At 32.9% G+C, this 19,638-nt stretch overlaps 3 protein-coding genes across 3 annotated transcripts; all 3 read right to left on the reverse strand.

Moving 5' to 3' along the window:
• Positions 1–262: 262 nt before the first annotated feature.
• Positions 263–1,138, reverse strand: LOC136272017 (tripartite motif-containing protein 2-like). The gene has a single exon (XM_066072686.1). It carries the CDS (start codon positions 1,136–1,138, stop codon positions 263–265), a length of 876 nt encoding a protein of 291 aa, XP_065928758.1.
• A 2,545-nt stretch (positions 1,139–3,683) lies between these two features.
• On the reverse strand, positions 3,684–6,013 carry LOC136272108 (probable E3 ubiquitin-protein ligase MID2). The gene is made up of 2 exons (XM_066073082.1): positions 5,878–6,013; positions 3,684–5,609 (listed from the first exon to the last, which is right to left on the reverse strand). Exon 2 carries the CDS (start codon positions 5,589–5,591, stop codon positions 3,750–3,752), a length of 1,842 nt encoding a protein of 613 aa, XP_065929154.1. The 5' UTR covers positions 5,592–5,609; positions 5,878–6,013; the 3' UTR covers positions 3,684–3,749.
• Positions 6,014–9,402: 3,389 nt separating this feature from the next.
• Positions 9,403–12,311, reverse strand: LOC105344423 (tripartite motif-containing protein 2). The gene is made up of 2 exons (XM_020073756.3): positions 12,119–12,311; positions 9,403–11,829 (listed from the first exon to the last, which is right to left on the reverse strand). The coding sequence occupies exon 2, from the start codon at positions 11,795–11,797 to the stop codon at positions 10,124–10,126; it is 1,674 nt and encodes a 557-aa protein (XP_019929315.3). The 5' UTR covers positions 11,798–11,829; positions 12,119–12,311; the 3' UTR covers positions 9,403–10,123.
• Between the last annotated feature and the right edge of the window lie 7,327 nt (positions 12,312–19,638).

A 19,638-nucleotide genomic window follows, 5' to 3' on the forward strand; every position in this document is an offset into this window, starting at 1 on the left:
TCCAAAAAGAATAATATACGAGAAAGTTCAAAACACCTGCAGACATGTAAGCCACGGTACGCTGAAGAAGATATGACTTAATTCCCCGTGTAAAAAGTCTTTTTGTCATAATATTGCTGAAATTCTCTTTGGCTTTTTTTTATCCCACATTACGCAGCTTAAGACAAAATGCCTTACTTGATCTGTTTCAAAATGTAAGGCGGACATATTCTTTTTTGTGGGATTATATCATCTTCCTGTGCAGCTCTCTTTAGAAATATGCTTACACAAGGTATTGGATTTTCTTTACGTGTCCCGTGTCGTTCTCAGCCACAAAGAGGTTATCGCTTGTATCAACACATAAACCGTATGGACTTTGCAATTGACAGTTATCATTGTAGCGGAGAAATTGTCCGTCATGATCAATAATGTGGATACGATTGTCCCAGTCAGCGATCAAGATGCGACTCTGGCTGTCCGTTGTAATACCACGTGGATTCAATGGTCGCTTTGTAGAAGTGGTATGGCCAATATATGAATTGCGGAACTTCCCAGCCTGATTAACCACTACTACTGCATGGGCGTCAATATCAGCTACACATACATCAAGATTCCTGTTCTCACAGACGTATTTGAAAGAATTATCGGATGAATAAAGAGGCTGTCCATAGTCATTGTACTGTATACATTGTTTCTCTTTGGAGCCGAAGTAACGCATAACCTTTGTTTGACTCCAATCGTCGCTTACAATGACAACCAGGAGGTCATCAGAGAAAGTACTACATATACTAACAGGCCTCGAACCCTGTAATTTGATAATTTTCTTTATCTTTTTATTATTCACTCTGTTAACATTTTTTTCTTTTTGATCGCTATAAACAAGAAGTCCAGTTGATGTCACCGCTATGTCTGTTGGTCCGTTTCTTGACTTGGTTTGGACTGACTTCACTAATTCTCCCTGAATGTTGTAGAGTCTCATTATTTTGTCATCACCACCACACGTCCATATTTTGTCATCACTCTGACTGGATACACTGCGCAGTTGGTATTGATCATGCTTAGTTTTTAATTCTGTGATGACCCTTGGTACATCAATGAACTGTCTGGCCAGGGGATGGGACGCAGCACAGGGTGAATCTACTGTGATGTAATTTTCCATTTCTGGTTCCTCTTTTTTTACTGACAGAAAAGACAGAGTACCAAATTGCTTATAAAGAAGTTTTTTGTTGATCAGTTGTGATGTAAATCTTGGTAAAGAGACTGTCATTTTAGGAGGCAATCTGCTGAATTTAGCGTTCCTGAATTTATGGGCAGAGACTTGGCTGATATCATTTGAGTCCAGTAACTTCTTTAGATCAGAAATGGTCTGTGTGATTTCCGAAATGGCGCGTGTTGTTTCGTATTCCTATTCATTTAGAATAGCTAGTTGTTTAGAGTTCATTTCATCGAGATAAGATTTCATTTCCTTGCTGATGCTGTCTATTTCTCTGTGCAAGTCTGTTCTTTGCTGTTCAATAGCAGTTGTCAATTTCTTATCGTTTTTATTTAGGTCAGCTTTCTGAACTAGGCGAGTAGCGACAGTATTTTGATATTTCGGATAAATGTGTTTTTCCAGTTCGTGCAAATCTTTTTCCAAAACTTTCTTTTGGCGTTTAAGTGTTTTGGTCATGTCAAAAACTGTATGACCTTTGTGTTCTTTAGAAGAAACACACTGTACACAGACCGCAATGTCGCATTGTTTGCAGTAAATATCACATATTTTCGAGGAATGTTTAGTACATATGGAAGAAGATCCCCGCATTTTAAACGGCACCACTTTGTGTTCCGTTTCATCTAAGATATGTTGTCCCCCACAGGCTGTACATAAATGTACGTGACAAGTGTCTTCATCTTTTTACAACATAGTTACTTAATTAACATTATATGCCATTCAACAGGGATACTTTAAATAGTATTATTACATGTGTCTATCTGTTGTAGATGTATCGAGCCTGCGATCCGACAGTCTTACTCTGATAAACTCGGACGGGACGCGTATGAAGCCCACTATAGTAGAGACCCTACAGATTCAGTGTCCAAACCTCTGGAAAGTAACGACCGCCAACATTATACCTGTAAACTCTGACGACGAGGGATGAAGTATTCTTCCATACGGAACGTCCCTTCATGAGTGATCAAGGACGTCAGGGAAACCCATACGATGCTGATTAAAAGTTCCCTTAATTAGGTTTCCAAGACCATCAAAGCAGTCAAAATCACTGTAAACATCATTTTAAAGTGTACACTTTTCCGAATTTATAATTATTCAAAAAGCAATTAACAGTATAAACCTTTGAACTATTTTATTCTTGCCATTTGAAACACAGCAACTCTTCCAAATAAGACCAGCGCAAGATTGAGAAATTACATTATCATAAAACACATTATTTCAGTTCATGACCTGTAACATACGTAAAAAATGTTCAGGTCATGAGTCAAGAACTTTTACGAGTGTATGTACTTTACATTACATGTTAACTTAAAGTTGAACACCATTTGTAAATAGGCACTGTCCGCCATATCTAGCTTTCATCACCGCTGTTCCTGCACTTCCTGTATAAGCCACAGACCTCTTAATAGTGTAAAGTATATCGCTGTTGAGGTCTCACCTGTGTGCATAACGTCTAGCTTCGCCGTGCTACTCGGTCGTGATAAAATTATCATAATTTTACCAAAAAAAAAAAAATAAGAGAATAGAATATGCACATAGAACAATAAATAAATGCATAAAATCAAAGGACCACGAAAAGAATACTACATGTCAGCCACGAGTTTACGAGCGATGTTTACCTTTAATACTTAAACCAATACTTTGTTGTTGTTTCGAGATGAACGCATAATTATACCAAATGTCAACACATTTTTCTAATAAAGCTGGATTAAAAAAAAGCGTAAAAAATTATTATGAAATGACGAGAATCACATAAATGAAAAGGAGATGGAACTAAATGGTCCTTCAACTCAGACGTAAAGAGGAGCTTAACATTTCCGGGTTTAATTTTGAAGACAAATCCAATGTAGTGCTCTATGGTAAAGCTTAGTTCATGCATGGTATAGTTTACATCCCACATAGATCAACAAAGAAAGAATGTTATTGTGTAAGTGTTGCAAAGGTTGGTCTTGGCAAATTTTCCAATTGATATTTTTTTTTATATCCGTCCTTTCTAAATAAGGCTAACTTTATATATACGATTTGCTTAAAACTGTCATGAAATATTTTATAACCCGCATGAGTGATCTCCTGATCCCATTTTCTCTGGCGTTTGACGGTTTATCTGATTTTAGGCGTCCTTTAAAAGACCCAGGACCAGTTTTTATTTAATAATATTTTCAAGCCATTTTGGTATTTTTGATTTGTCAATAGTTACGCATTTATTTCATAATATCAACAGGTATTGTTCTATACGAACTGGTAAGACATTGGAAAATCATTCCCGCGACCAAGCTTAGTGCCAAGAAAATGCAAAAAGAAGAACTATTCTTATTGTCTTTAATTTATATAAGAATAAACAAAATAGTAATCTATTAATTTATCATCTTGCATTATAAAATAAGACAATGCCTTTTTCGATCTAATTTTCTTAAAATCTCATTGAAAGATGATCAAATATTGATTTTTAACTACAATCGTAAGTAACTTTTATTTTTCTTTATTTCTTTTAAAACATTGAATATGCAATTGACATATGTTACATTTGTCAATAACAACTACTAGAGGGATAAGAATTTGGTTAAATTTTGAAAAATGTTTTTATTTTACTATGTACAGTCCTTAAAATCTTATTTTTTCTTCTTTCTTCTTCATATTGTTCTTCTTCTACCTCCTCCATATTTTTGCAATTCGAAGGAATTATCAGCTCAATCGGCCGGTACGTGTGGCAATTAACCGACTTACTATTCTGTAATTTACTGTCATCTCTAATGTACTGAATCTTCTTTACTTTGCCCGTAGCGTTCTCAGCCACAAAGAGGTTATCACTTGTATCCACACATAAACCGTACGGACTCGATAAGGCGCAGTTGTCAATAAGGCAGAGGAACTGACCGTCCTGATTCAGGATGTGGACACAGTCATTGCTAAAGTCTGCAGTCAGGATCCGACCCTGGCTGTCTGTGCTGATACCCAGTGGACTAAACGATCTCTTGACACCAGACGGATGACCCGTATATGAAAACCGGAATTTCCCAGCCTTATTGACCACCACTACGGCACCGGCTCCATTGTCAGATGCACATATATCTTTGTTCTTGTTTTCAGTAATGTATTTGTTATATAGATATTCATTAAATGAATAAAGAGGCCGTCCATTGTCATTATACTGAATACTTTGTTTTTCTTTGAAAGCACGATAACGCACAATCTTTGTTTCTCCGTGTACGTACCTTAGACCGTCCATGACAACCAGCAGGTCACCAGATGAGGTACTACAGACACCGAGAGGTCTCCATCCCCCAAGATTGATTTCCGTCCGTATTTCTTTATTTTTATATTTTTTATTTGTTACTTGGGTCACTGTTTTATATTCTTGATCGGTATAAAAGAGATCCCCTCTCCTTGTCCAAACTATATCAGTTGGCCAGTTTCCTGACGTGGTTTCAATTGAACTAAATAGTTCCCCTTGAAGGTTGTAGAGTCTTATCATTTTGTCATCAACGCCACACGTCAATAAATTGTCATCATTAATGCAGGACACGCTACGTAATCTATACTCTCCATACTCAGTTCCTATTTCTTCTATGATCTTTGACACATCAGGGGGTCCAGGTGCATCCATTGTGTATATTTGGTCATCTTTTTTGACAGAAATCTCTGACAAAGTACCAAGCTTTTGCGTGATTTCGTGGGGTGTAAAATTTGGTAAGGTAACTATATGTGTCGGAGGCAATCTTCTAAATTCAACATTTCTTGATTTGTAGGCAGAAAGAAGACAGACATCATTGGAGGCAAGTAGTTTCTTAATCTCATCAATACTTTGTTTTATATTAGAAATGGTGATTGTGATTTCCTTTTCCTGTTTATTTAAGAGATACATCGATTTGGAGTCCATCTCTTCAAGATTACATTTTAGTTTCTTGGTAGCAGTCTCTATTTCTCTATGCAAGTTTTCTCCATGTTCGTCAATAGCCATTATCAACTTCTTTGAGTGTTCATTCCAATCAACCATTTTATCCGAAATATTTGAAGCAATTTCTTGATATTTAGGATAAATGCAATTCTCTAGTTCTTCTAAATCTTTTTTAAAGACCTTTTTCTTCTTTTCTATTACATTGGAAACGTCAATAAGTTCATGACATTTATGTTCTGGAGAAGAAGCACATAGCATGCAAATTGGAATGTTGCATTGTTGACAATACTTCTCACATATTTTTAAGGCATGAATAAGGCATAAATCTGTCGATCCCCGCATTTCAAATGGCACCACTTTATGTTCTGTGGAATCATCAACAGTATGCTCTTTAACACACGGTGTGCACAGATATATGCCACAACTATCACAGTGCATTGGTGGGCCCGGGCTCTGACAAAGATGACACCGTAACACATCCTGGGCCCAATTACCAGTAGGGTCCATGATCCGACAACTAGAGTTCTAAAATGAATCATTATGATAAAAAATGTTATTTTGTTCAGTCAATATTGTTAAAGTTTATTTTCAATTTATATAACTGCACAAAAACCTTTTTATAGTGAAATTCTTCGATGGTGATCTTAACTATTTTTTTATCTAAATATAATTCACGTTTTACGTCAAAAATGAAATATTCTCCAATGAAATACACAGTCAGAAATTGAAGGAAAATCTTATTTCTTCAATAAAATATTAACAACGTTCGGCACGTTATTTTTTTCTAACAAACCTCTTTCCTAAAAAATGAAACTGCATTTCTCCAAAATATAACACGATGTTCCTCTTGCCATACTTCCTAGGTCAGCCCGTCACGTAATCTTTAGAACAGATATAAATTTCACAGCAGTACTTGACACATATATTCCTGAGCCCTACATCAAATTACTTTTCAAGTTATTGGCAAAGCCTTGTTTCATATTAAAGATAAATATCACGATCGATATCAAATTTTATGTAATACAATTTCAACGACTCGGATAACCTCGAAAAGGCCAGAGTTTTGATATTGTTTGATGTTTGATAAGGGAAGTCATATTTCAAAATGTTAACAGTGATCAATAACTTTTTAATTTTCAAACGAGTGCCTAACATGAATTTATTGCACTTGCATGTTAGCTTTTCGCTTCGTTCTTTCTCATTTATTTTACTCTGTTCCATCTTTATTAAATACTGGCGGTGTTCGATCCCAATTGGTGAATTTTCCATGTGTCATCAAAAGTGAATGATAGAGAGTATTCTAAAAACCTAAAAGACTTTTTATAAAGAGTTATTATAGGGCATGATAATGAATAATAAGAATTCATGACACATGATGAAACATAAGTTTTACATATTTTAGAAAAGATATAAATTTCATAGCAGTATTTGACACATTCCTTAGCCCTGCATCAAATAACTGTTCAATTTATTGGCAATGCACTGTTTCATATTAAAGATAAATCTCATGATCGATATCAAATTTTATGTAATACAATTTCAACGACTCGGATAACCTCGAAAAGGCCAGAGTTTTGATATTGTTTGATGTTTGATAAGGGAAGTCATATTTTAAAATGTTTACAGTGATCAATTACTTTTTAGTTTTCAAACGAGTGCTTAACATGAATTTATTGCACCTAACTGTTAGCTTTTCACTTCGTTCTTTTTCATTTATTTTACCCTGTCCCATCTTTATTAAATACTGGTGGTGTTCGATCCCAATTGGTAAATTTTCCATGTGTCATCAAAAGTGAATGATAAAGAGTATTCCAAAAACTAAAAGACTTTTTATAAGCAGTTATCATAGGGCATGATAATGAATATTAATAATTCATGACACATGATGAAACATAAGTTAGGGGAACCTATATTTTACAATTATAAAAATCCTTCATACGAGGGTCCATAAAAAATACGAATCATTAAATGTTGCTGCATATGTTTATTTTTAATTTTTACTTTTATGAAAAATATGTAATAGACAGTCACATTGTCTTCCTATTTTTATTGACCCTCGTATAAAAGTGCAAGTTTCAATTCTTTAAGAAAGACTTTTTTTTAAGATAATCTAATTACATTAGTTAAATGTTGGTAAAAGCTCTTCAAATGGTCGCTAAATTGGCAACACTAAAACTATGTAGGTCGCTGTTGCTATTTCTTATCTGCTTTCTTGCAACCTTTATCTGTGAGTTAAAAAAAATAGAATCAGACTTTGAACTTTGAAAGATTACAACATTGACTGTTTAAGAGTTATAAGCATGCACGTTTCAACCAGTCTTTAAATTAAAAAAAACATGTTGAGGAATATTCAATGACATAAAAATTTTGACACTTTCATTTTGTCAAGTTCCAAGTTAATATGATTATCTCATTTAACGATCTCCGATCCTCAGCCATGTTCAATAACGCTAAATTATTAGGATCATTTTTTAATCGTACCATAAACCGGTCTTTTATATAGAAAATTTTAATTAGTGTTCTAAAGTTAGTACAACGAAATGCTTGGTATAATAGATCCTCGGAGATCAACTGCATATTCATGTAAGATAGGGGATCTAAGCACTAATGCACAAGCTCAACCTTCTTCTTTTTTTATCTCAACTTGTGTATTTATTAGTAGATCCAGTGTTTTGTGATGTCATACTTTATTGTAAAACTTTGAATTCTTTCAAATTTGTGCAAGATAGTTTTACATATTACATGTATATGTGAATATAATCACATGGAAGTAATTAGAATAACTGTTAAGTTTAAGATATTTTCGCAGCTTAATTTTATCCTCAAGAGGTATAGCGCCCTTATTATACGATTTGGCCTCAAATAAAGCCTTTTGCAAACATCAGACAGTTTCAATATTACAAAAAATTTAGTTTAGATAAATTCAAAGAAACGCAAATTACACAATCACCATACTCTAAGAGTCTTAATTTTCTTACAAGACATCATTAAAATATTCAGGTGTTGTTAGGGATATAAAGGAAAGTAGTTAGTATACGATAAAAAATTGGAAATTTGACTATTTGAAGCACTGTGAACCAAAGACATCCGATTAAAATTACGTTCTACATGTGTTGTAGTACACGTTCACATTGAATTAGTTTGGTTGAACGTGGTCTTCGTACTGAAAATTAGACAAATATTTCAATTAGTGTCTTTTTTAATACGATCATACTTATAGCCATATATATTGAAAATGCATCTGTTGAAAATGTTATATGCATGGCCTAGAGGTAACGCAGAGATCTTTTTGATTTTGTGGTCGCTGGATTGAATCCACTAAGAAGTAATTTTTTTCCACTTAAATTTAAATATGAACAGAATAGAGAGGTTAATTTACATGTATCTTTTCTTCTGTTTTTTTAAATTATCGTGTTTAGTTCAGTCTGAGTATGAGCACACCCAATATAACCATATCTCATCATTAACACTGTACATATACTCGTTTGTTGATATTTTGGATTCAGTTATTGAAGTTTAAGATTATCTAAGTCAAGCTTAATAACTGTGTAATAATTTATTTAAAATATCCAACAATACTGTAACAGTTTTAAATGTAAAATACCTGAATCTTAACGTTGGGTTGTTTTGCTAACAATTGATTGGAGAAAACCTATATTAAACATGTTTTTATGATCATAAACTAAAATAAGATTATCTCTCTTGCATTAGATATTAATTCCAGTCCGTTTATTTTTCCGTTCATTCATTTTTGTCCGCATTTGTGTTATTTTGTATGTTTTAAAATTTTAAAAACTTGTTTGCAATGGCATTACAAATAAAATGGCAAAACTCTTTGTTACATGAAAGAACCTGTTGATTTTGCTTTCTAAATTATGATTTTGTTTCCAAGAAGACTCCAATTAGTTTTGAGAGTAACGATCAAACTTTTTGATATTTTTGTTTGCTTTTTGTATAGTCTTATAGTCTTGAAATACAATTTTAAAATAAATGGTCAAAACATCAAGGCTCAAAGTTATGAGATAAGTCTATTAATATGTTTAATATGATGGTCTAGTTTACGATAAATATCTTGAAACCTCAATATATTTTCTTTACGATACATGTCCTACTACTTAATTCTCTATTACCTTAGTGACAAGTTTTCATTTTTTGGTCAAAAGTCCGAAAATGTATTTTTGCATCAAGTGTTTTTACATTTAAAAAAACCTTTGATAAGTTTGTTTACTTATTCATCAAGGCTTTGGGCAATTTCAAAATAGGAAATGTGCGTTTTTGAAAAGCTTTTTTTTAAACAAATATATAAAAAAAATGAATTACAAGAGACATCTAAACAGAAGCATCTGTATTTTTTATGTATTATGTTAAATGGTTCATGACATAATATGCCAGGTGGATTTCTGTGAATTTGAATTTATCAGGAAAATTAATAAAATCCTTTTGGAATTATCTTCATCACAACAAGGAGCGTTATTTGAGTTATAATGAAGATCAGGTTATCAGGTAATCTGATTTTAAAAAATAACTATGATATTAACAACATCTTCATTATGATTTTTGAAAGTTAGGAATGACTACTGGTTAACTGATTAACATTACATTCTTATCCACTTTCATGCTGATATGTTTAATTGTATTTGCATTTTTTTCGAGGAACAGTTTGCTCTTATATAATTAAAAAATGTAGATAGTGCGATGCATGAGTCTGAATAACTTAAAGCAAACTTTGCTGGCACACGGATTTTAAAGTGTTATGGCAGGCTGTTCTATTCCTCTAATGGATAATATGGTTGAAGAAGATGTAACTTGATTCCTTTTGTATGAAAATATCCAGGTCATGATGCTGCTAGAATTTCATTAGGTTTTTGATAATTTTATAATGCATTTAATCTTACGCAAGAAGACGCAAAACGACCCTCAGTGATATGTTAAAAATTCTCAACACTGGCTACGTGGTAATGTTTTTAAAAATGTAATGCACACTTTCTCTACTTGTGTAATGGTATTATATATTTGTGAAGCTTATTTTGGAAATATGCTTACAAAAGGTATTTGATTTTCTTCACTTTTCCCGCATCGTTCTCAGCCACAAAGAGGTTATCACTTGTATCAACATATAAACCGTATGGACTCTGCAAATCACAGTTATCTATGTAGCGGAGAAATTGTCCGTCCTGATCAATAATGTGGATACGATTGTCCCAGTCTGCGATCAAGATGCGACTCTGGCTGTCTGTAATAATGCCACGTGGATTGAATGGTCGCGTGGAAATAGTGGCATGGCCAATATATGAGAATCGGAATTTTCCAACCTGATTTACTACAACTACTGCATGGGCATCAATGTCAGATACACATACATCAAGATTCCTGTTCTCACAGACGTATTTAAAAGAGCTTCCGGGTGAATAAAGAGGCTGTCCATTGTCATTGTACTGTATACATTGTTTCTCTTTGGAACCGAAGTAACGCATAACTCTTGTTTGACTCCAATCGTCGCTTACAATGACAACCAGGAAGTCACCAGAGGAGGTACTACATATATTGACAGGCCTCCAACCGCGTAGTTTGATTATATTCTTTATCTTTTTATCCTTCGCTGTGTTAACAGTTCTATCTTTCTTATCGGTATAAACAAGATGTCCGCTCGATGTCACTGCTATGTCTGTAGGTCCGTTTCTTGATTTGGTTTGGACTGACTTCACTAATTCTCCCTGAATGTTGTAGAGTCTCATAATTTTGTAATCACCACCACACGTCCATATTTCGTATTCACTCTGACTGGACACACTACGTAGTTGGTATTGTCCATACTCAGTTTTTATTTCTGTGATAATCCTTGGTACATCAATGAATTGTCTGGCCGAGGGAGAGGGCTTGACAGCGGGCAAATCTATTGTGACGTAATGCTCTTCTGGCTCCTCTGTTTTTACAGAGAGCAAAGATAAAGTACCAAATTGTTCATATAGCAGTTCTTTATTAATCATCTGTGGGGTAAATCTAGGTAAAGAAACTGTAAGTTTAGGAGGCAATCTGCTAAACTCAACATTCCTTGATTTGTAGGCTGCGACTTGGCTGACATCATTGGAGTCCAGTAAAGTCTTCAGATCAGCAATGCTCTGTGTAATTTCCGAAATGGCGCTTGTGGTTTCGTATTCCTGTTTATCTAGGAGAGCCAGGTGTTTGGAGTTCATTTCATCAAGATAAGATTTCATTTCCTGGATAATGCTGTCTATTTCTCTGTGCAAATCTGATCCATGTTTGTCAATAGCAGTTGTCAGTTTCTTACAGTTTTCATTTAAATCAGCTTTCTGAACTAGGAGAGTGGCGGCAGTATTTTGATATCTCGGATAAATGAGGTTTTCCAGTTCATGTAAATCTCTCTCCAAAACTTTCTTTCGTCGTTTTAGTGTTTTGGCCATGTCAACAAATTCATGACCTTGATGTTCTTTGGAAGAAGCACACTGTACACAGATAGGAATGTCGCATTGTTCGCAGTAAAGTTCACATATTTTCGAGGAATGTTTAGGGCATACGGTAGAAGATCCCCGCATTTTAAACGGCACCACTTTGTGTTCCGTTTCATCTAAGATATGTTGTCCTCCACAGGCTGTACATAAATGTACGTGACAAATGTCACAGTAAAGAGGTGGACCCGGCGTTTCGCAGAAATGACATCGTAACACATCTTGGGCACTACAACGGGGGTTCATGGCTAGATACTTGGATTGGATTCAAAGATATTCTGTAAAAGACGAGATAATATTTTTGTCAAGTTTTCTTATCTGTTCAATAGTTTAAAATACATGTTTTTCTAATGCAAGACAGCAGTTTAATCGATCTGCAGTTTACATAAACGTCTTGTAGCTGCACAAAAACATTTTTGTATTGTTTTTTGAAATACATAGAATCTGAACTTTTAAAAACTGATTTTGAAAATATGTGTTATATACTCTGCTAAACGAACATATAAACAATCATTTGTAAAAATATTCCTTTTTGCATTTATGTCAAAAATAGTAAAAAAAACGAACCTCTACAATCCAACGTGTTGTTCTTCCTAGTCTATAGTTCAAATATCATGTGGTATATTGATAAAGATTGATATAATATTGCGCAGTAGTATGATTAAATATTGCGCAGTTATATGTTTCACTATGGTGGCGTATATCTGCCTCTGAAATTAACACTAATTTTCTTGATATATGGTTGCGTTTCCAGTTGCATATCAACTTTTTGTGTTTTGCTTTGGCATGGATATATCAATATGCAGTGTATTACAACTCTGACTTATGTATTGAATTTTTAAAAGTTCTCTTCGGCTGCAAGACAAATAATATGAAACATGTTTATGCTGACGTGCAAAATAAGCCACAGACTTTAGTATTACTTTACTTTAAGATCGAAAGTAGCTGAATAAATGTTTTACCCACCTGAAAAATAAGACAAAGGTTTTGAAGGTTGAGATTATCTTTCACAGCTGGAAAATTATGCATGAAAAATAAACCAAACCTGACATGTCACACCAATGGAAAACTGGGGACAAAATCATACACATATAAAATAAATATGATCATCTTGGCAAAAACCAAATAATGCAAATTGAATTCTTTTACTTGAGCAAAAGGCGTGCGAGAAAGGCCGGTGCTCATATTAAGCATTAAAAAATCAAATTAATATTCTAGAAGTTCTAACCCATTAACAATTGTAAATCTAGATAAAAAGAGGGTGTACCCTTTATATTTTATGGATGTAAATTCTGAAATCAACCATAACGTCATGATTATAAGTTGCTAAATCAATTTCAATATTTGATCGTCAAAAAACATCCAAGACCAAGAAAAAATCGACACAGTTAGCTGTATTTCAAGTTTTAGCGACTTTTGTGCAACTGCTCTCGTTGTTATTATTTAGGAGATCAAAATGATCTGGTTTTATGTTTTGAATGAATGAAGTACGTCTTACGCGGGTAGGTTAAGGCAACTCAGAGTTTAACGACCGTCAAAATTATGATCAATTTTAAAAATGTTTATTTTTATGAAAACAGCGCGAGATATTAATACCCAGTGAAAGAGTTCACCAAGATATTATTTTTCTACTTCGGAATCGACTCAATCTTTGAAGCTGCCGAGCCATGGTATCACGTGACAGTTAAAAATAGATCACTTTGTTTACCTTAAAAAAAATCAAAAAGTGTAACACTACCCCGAAGTTCATTTGTATGTTTGCTACAATAATTCGATTGGCAATTAGTGCATGTTTATTAATATTACTGCTAGAATCCTATTGTACATAGCATAAAATAAATATTGTAAATATTTATCGGAAACCCTCTCAACTTCTAAAATTTCATTGAAAATACTACGTATTTTTCTTTTAAAACAACAAAGCACACGATTCTAGCAGCACTTTTCAGGTAGTTTAGGTCATATACCGTTGATATTTACCAAAATCATCTTTCCTAATATCCGGGGTAGTGTTACACTTTTGCCATTTTTTGTACACACTGACAGAGGAAAGGCTGGTCAAGCCATATAAATGTCGATCCGCTTACCTTATAACACTCGCTGATTAAACAAAATATCCATGCCTGTATTATCCTGATTATATTCTAACTGACACTCATCTCAATCTTAGGTATCTGTATTAAATAAGTCTTATTTCGGCATTGTTTACACTGCATTCTGATAATTTGTCTCCCGACATGATCTTCTCTTTTAAACATACTTGTGACGTCATCAATGATAATTATACGTAATAGAGAGAAATCGAAGATATATTCAGTTAGAAGAGTTTCTAGTGATATCTTATGTCTGTAGTTTTTGTAATTTAAACCAGAGATAAAGTTAAAATCGACATGTTTCTGAGTAAAATATGACATAATGCTGCTTATTGTGACGTCATATCGATCAGAGGAATTTGATCGCTGTGAGTTGCCTTATCATACCCGCGTATATCTATCAAGTAAGTTTAAATCACATGTGTGTCTTGTACATATATGTTCACGATGCTAAAGCTTGTGCGAATTGAATATTTTTTATCTGTAGAACGGTTTTCAGATGGCTTCGCATCATGATAGATTTTTTACATCTGCATACTTCAATTCTTAATACATGTAAATGCATATGATAATAATAATACATGGAAGATGTTTTCTTCTAAAACATGATATATATGGATATATAAGAAAACATATGTGCTAAAGGTTAAACTTTAATGTTGCATGAATTGAATTGAACATATTTTTATGAAGATGTCAAAAGGATAAGGCACAGTTTGTTAAAAGTTAATACAGATTTTCCTCTTCTTGTTACAGAATTACCTGGTATTTTTTTTTTTTATATTTTACCATATAGGCTAATAGCAATTTATAACAATTGAGGTACAAATCAAATGAAACATAAGTAAAACACTTGTTTTAAACACTGTGAAGGCTGCATTAGGCAAATGGAATTTTATAATGATACACAGAATACATGTTAGAGATTCGAAGGTAAAAAAAACCCATAATTATTACACGTTGTCTTTAAGACATGTTTATCTTTAGAATTTATCATATACCAAAGAGAGAGGTAATAATATATGATTGCGCCCATGAGAAAAGGGTCCTTATGACGTTTTGTATAAAACAGAGAAATAACGTCATAAAGAAATGACGTTACATAAAAGAAAAAAAATATCTCGTCTGATAGTACAAAACAGCAGTGCGGTAATTTCGTTACTTTGTTTATGAACACATGTCTTACTACTCAAACCTGTTTAATAGCAGTGCCCCATACTGCAGTATCTTTTATAATAAATAAAATGAACATATTGATATTTTGTTTTTATATTTTACTCATTTATATAAGTCACGATCGAATGTAGAATCCGTGCTTGTTTGATACGAACAAAAGACAACTCTTGATCATCCGCATAAAAAAAAACTTGTCCTGCATACTGCAGTATCGGAAAGAATAACACGATTAAAAAATTTACATTCCGTCGATTAACTTGCGGTACTGAATCTAATTTTGAATGTTTTGAATATAATATAATTTTAGAGTTACCGGTTAATGAGAAATCATTATAATCACGACCACGTTTTCGCTACCCATTTCAACTTGTTGATCCGCCCGTCGGCATCTGTTTACTCGCGCGGCCGACTTTAACTTCATGTAAGTCTACCATTTTCATCTAAACAGGCTCTGAATCTCTGAAGATTCGGGTCCACAAAAAAGTTTAAGAATCTGGGTGAAACCTATAGCCTTTTTATTACAAGATAAATATTTTAATCACTGTTTATAAAGGCATTTCGGAAAACAAGAAAGATAATCCACTTCTGTAGAAAATACCATGAGGCTCCGCATGGGGAAACTGATATTAAATAACATGTTCAATTTATTTCATCTGTTCAATATTGATGAGTGTTCTTAAAATCTGAATTAAAAAGACTAGTGAATGAATAATTATCAAAAAAAGGTTTTAGTCTATAGGTTGATACTACTTGTAGATCCAGTCGTTTATCAATTGATATAATTTGATGTTGTTTCAAATTGTAAGCTTTTTAGTAAGTCATTTTGTTGATTTTTTAAAATAGATAATAATAAATGAAATTTGAATTTGATAAGTTCATAATGAAACTAAATTTTTGGTATGAATAATTAACTTTCACTTTAGCTTCATCATTTTTTTTGTTGTACTGTAACTTACAGATTCAAGTTTAAAAATTCAAAAGATATTATTCATGCCATTTCGTTAGGTCTTCTTTTTAACTCCGTCTATTATTCAGACTTTTTAGAGATTTTATAGATTATATATACACTCTGAAAATTGTTTTCACTGAATGTTATAAAAAATGTTTAAATGTAACTATAAAATGTGTTGCATACAGATTAAGGCGCAACGGCGCAAGTGAGCTTTACAATTGTCATTTATTTGTTGCGAATATAGATTTATACAATATAACCACCACCTTATTTTTGACCCCACTCTTATTCTTCTGTGGTCGGTCAGTTATATATTTAGGTACAATAGCGGTATTATTTAATAGGTGCTTATAAAGTGCGGATTATTCAGAATTAAAATTGAAATAAAATATTTTTTTTCAACTCTTCATTTGTTTGAGTGCAACAAAATTGTAAAGAACAGATAGACATTGACCACGAATATTTAATCGGCTACTTTCTCTGAGTCATCAAAATGTGTTTAAAAAGCGTACATGTTTATTGTAGTATATAATAATAAAACAGTAAAAAAATTTAAGGCCAAATTTACTTCTGAAGTTACGTTTACAGAACCTATTTGTTCAGCGATTCAGTGATCTGAAATTTCAATTACATGTACTTATGTTGGCTAGCGATGTACATGTACTGGTTTAGATTATTTAAAGCTATTGATTACAATACCGTGCAAAAAAATCAAACAATAATTAATAATTGATTAGATTTTTTTTTCAAATTTAAATAAGTTGTCCAAAAGTTTTGGGAGCCTGATTTCCTTTTATATATATATTTTTTTTGAAGGGGGAGAGGTATTGACCAATTTCTTCGGAAAAAGTTCCTAAATGACAAAGGGTTTATGCATGTAAATTGTGCGTACAAGATCTATTGTAAATAGCTATAAGAATATAACCTGCTCAGTTTATTTTATAATACACATAGATGCATTTCGGCAGATAAGATACTAGTAATTTTAGATGACGCTCAAAAACATGAAAGACGTTTTTAATTTAAAAAAGTTAGTGTGCTATTTATTTAAAAACTACGGGACATTTGCGCTACATATATAAGCACTAAATTATTCATGTGTCTACAAATACCGCATGTTAACAAATGAGCTAACTCATTGTATTAACGTGTGTGTTTAATCATGTGTCGACAAATTATCCGTATAACAAATGAGCCAACTCCAGGCACGTAGCATCGTTTTTGAAAGTGTTGGGGGGGGGGGGGGAGGGGGAAGCCAGACTCATCCAAAAAATATTGACAAGCAAAAAAAAAGGGGGGGGGGGGAGGAGGGGGGGGGGAGGAAGAAAGTAAAGTTACTTCCTTTTAACTTCAGTGAACGAATTTTCAATTCTAATTTTTACATGGTCCATTAAAAGTGGGGGGGGGGCAACTCCATCTTAATTCAATTTTTTGTATGTAAATTTAAGAAAAATCTTTGCTGCCCAAAAAAGTGGGCGGGGGGCCTGCCCCCCCCCCCCCCCCCTGATACTACGTGCCTGAACTCATTGTAGTAACATGTGTACACTTTGAGTCGTTACATTCTAATTAAATTTAGACGTAATATATATTTTTCATTAAACCTAAGAGTATTTAACTTGTGCCCGATTTTATTCTTTGACAAAATCACATTATAATTTATTGCTTCAGGAACTTGATAATCTAAATAATGAACAATTTTGTTTGACAAAAATAGTGGGTGCTTCAACAGCATTAAGAAAATGCTACGAGAGAAAATCACAAGCTTCAGTGCTTGTATTGAGATTTCAGTAAAAGAAATGTCGAGTGGAGAGGGTAAATCAATTAAGGTTCACGATTCGATACCTTTGTACAATATCATTTCCATATCACTCCCCTTAAAATGGAACCAACTTTTTTTTTCAATTCCACTACGCTTTTATTTGTCATACATGCAGTAAACTGTTGTCAGTTAACTTTATGAAAATATTGGTGCTCGCGATTTCCATGATTTTATATTCTTGCAATTTCACACAAAACAGAAACAATGCTGAATAAGTGCTCGCGTAAAATATGAACATCTGTTATATCAGCAACGTTACATATTGATTTACACATAAAAAGGAAACAAAATTAACTACGTTGAAGAGGTTTAATTGTGGCAATAAACGTGAGATAAAAGAAACATAAGTTCAATCCTGGACAAATTTAATTGAATTCAAAGAAGAGCATATCTCATTTCATACTTTGACTAGATAAATATTATTTTTCTTTTTTAACTTCAATTTTAACTCGAACACATTTACGCATTTATTGAAATGTACATGTATCTGTATCGCACATTATCATGCTTACTTTCGAGATGTAGTCCCCATTTAGTTTTGCAGATGCCTATGCTAATTGTCAAACTCTCGAGATCCATGCCAAGCTTGCGAAGATGATTATTATCGTTATATGGATATAAACTAATTTAGAATTTGGTGAACTTGGTGTATCTTTTATTGATGCACGTAGGAGCAAAATGATCGGCGCAAATTGTCTCTAAGACCGAAACGACCCGCAATATTACTAAGCTTGCTGCGTATTTTCATTAACCCGAACGGGGAAGCAATTACAGCAAATACACTACCGCTTTGCTTAAAATGCGACTTTTCATTTCAACTACTTCACACGAATTTACGTGTGTAATAGAGAGACTTTTATGTATAGTAATGTAGTAAGGAACAAGAGTAATTATAAAAGAAAGTAATTCAAAGTATTAATGATTAAACAAATATTAAAGCAACATACAATTAATCAAGCCATGAAGAATTAAAAACGAATCAAAGTAAAAAATGATAACTACTGATATGAAAACGCTAAAGTGTCAATCATGTGTAAATGTACAGAAAAATAAAAAAGCAAAATAAAGAAAGGAAAGATCTACTTTTGGCAAAGTTTTTTTTTTCATAGAGCATGTGCTTAAGAGTCCAATGTGCATATATTATCACAATGCAAATTAAAAATGCCATGTTCATTGTACTTAGTTATTGATAATGAATAATTTTAGAAAAATTATTTGAATTGTACGTGTAGTTTATAAAAGTAGTTCGTTACAAGACTAAGATATGATGTATTCAGAAAACATGAATGTGCGTTAAGAGGACTTCACAGTTTTAGTGACAATTACATTTTCAATGTGCATGGATTGTGTAAAAAATATGCATTAAATAAATGCATTATCATTATTTAAAGTTGTTAATAAGGAATCAAAAAAGAAATATATGATTAACAAATAAAACAATGGAGCTATATACCTAACATAAAGATGACGTTAATGAAATCATAACGTGACGTCGCAAGGTGAACAACGTTATAGGTAAAAAAAACCCGTAACTTTAAAAGCCAAATAAAGATATTTTTAGTTATCGGATCTTCATGAAACTTCATAACTTTAATCTTGTGACAAATATAGGTATAAATCCATAAAAATCTGAAATTGTGAAAAAAATGTCATAAGGACCCTTTTCTCATGGGCGCAATCATATAGGTAAACTTTATAAATTTTAGGATGCAAAAACATAAATGATTAGTAAATGGTGTCTAGCTTTTAGACAGGTTTATCTTTAGAAATAATAAACTACCTAGAAGAGAGGAGTTGGAAATTTTTTGTGCACATGATTCCTTTTACACATGCATTTAATGTCTAAATGAGAACAATTAATATGTTTTTATGTCATGTGACGCTGTTTTTAGCTTATTTTGTCATGAACAATAATTGCCTCGTGTAGGTTGCGTGAAAATTCATTTACTAACATTGCAAGGTATATTTTTTATCTGTTTTACCATGATTTGATTTTTATAATAATTTGAATACTATATGGTTATAAATTTATATTTTTTAACATTTA

This window comes from Magallana gigas, chromosome 10, assembly GCF_963853765.1.
Source record: "Magallana gigas chromosome 10, xbMagGiga1.1, whole genome shotgun sequence".
Lineage (NCBI taxonomy): Eukaryota > Metazoa > Mollusca > Bivalvia > Ostreida > Ostreidae > Magallana > Magallana gigas.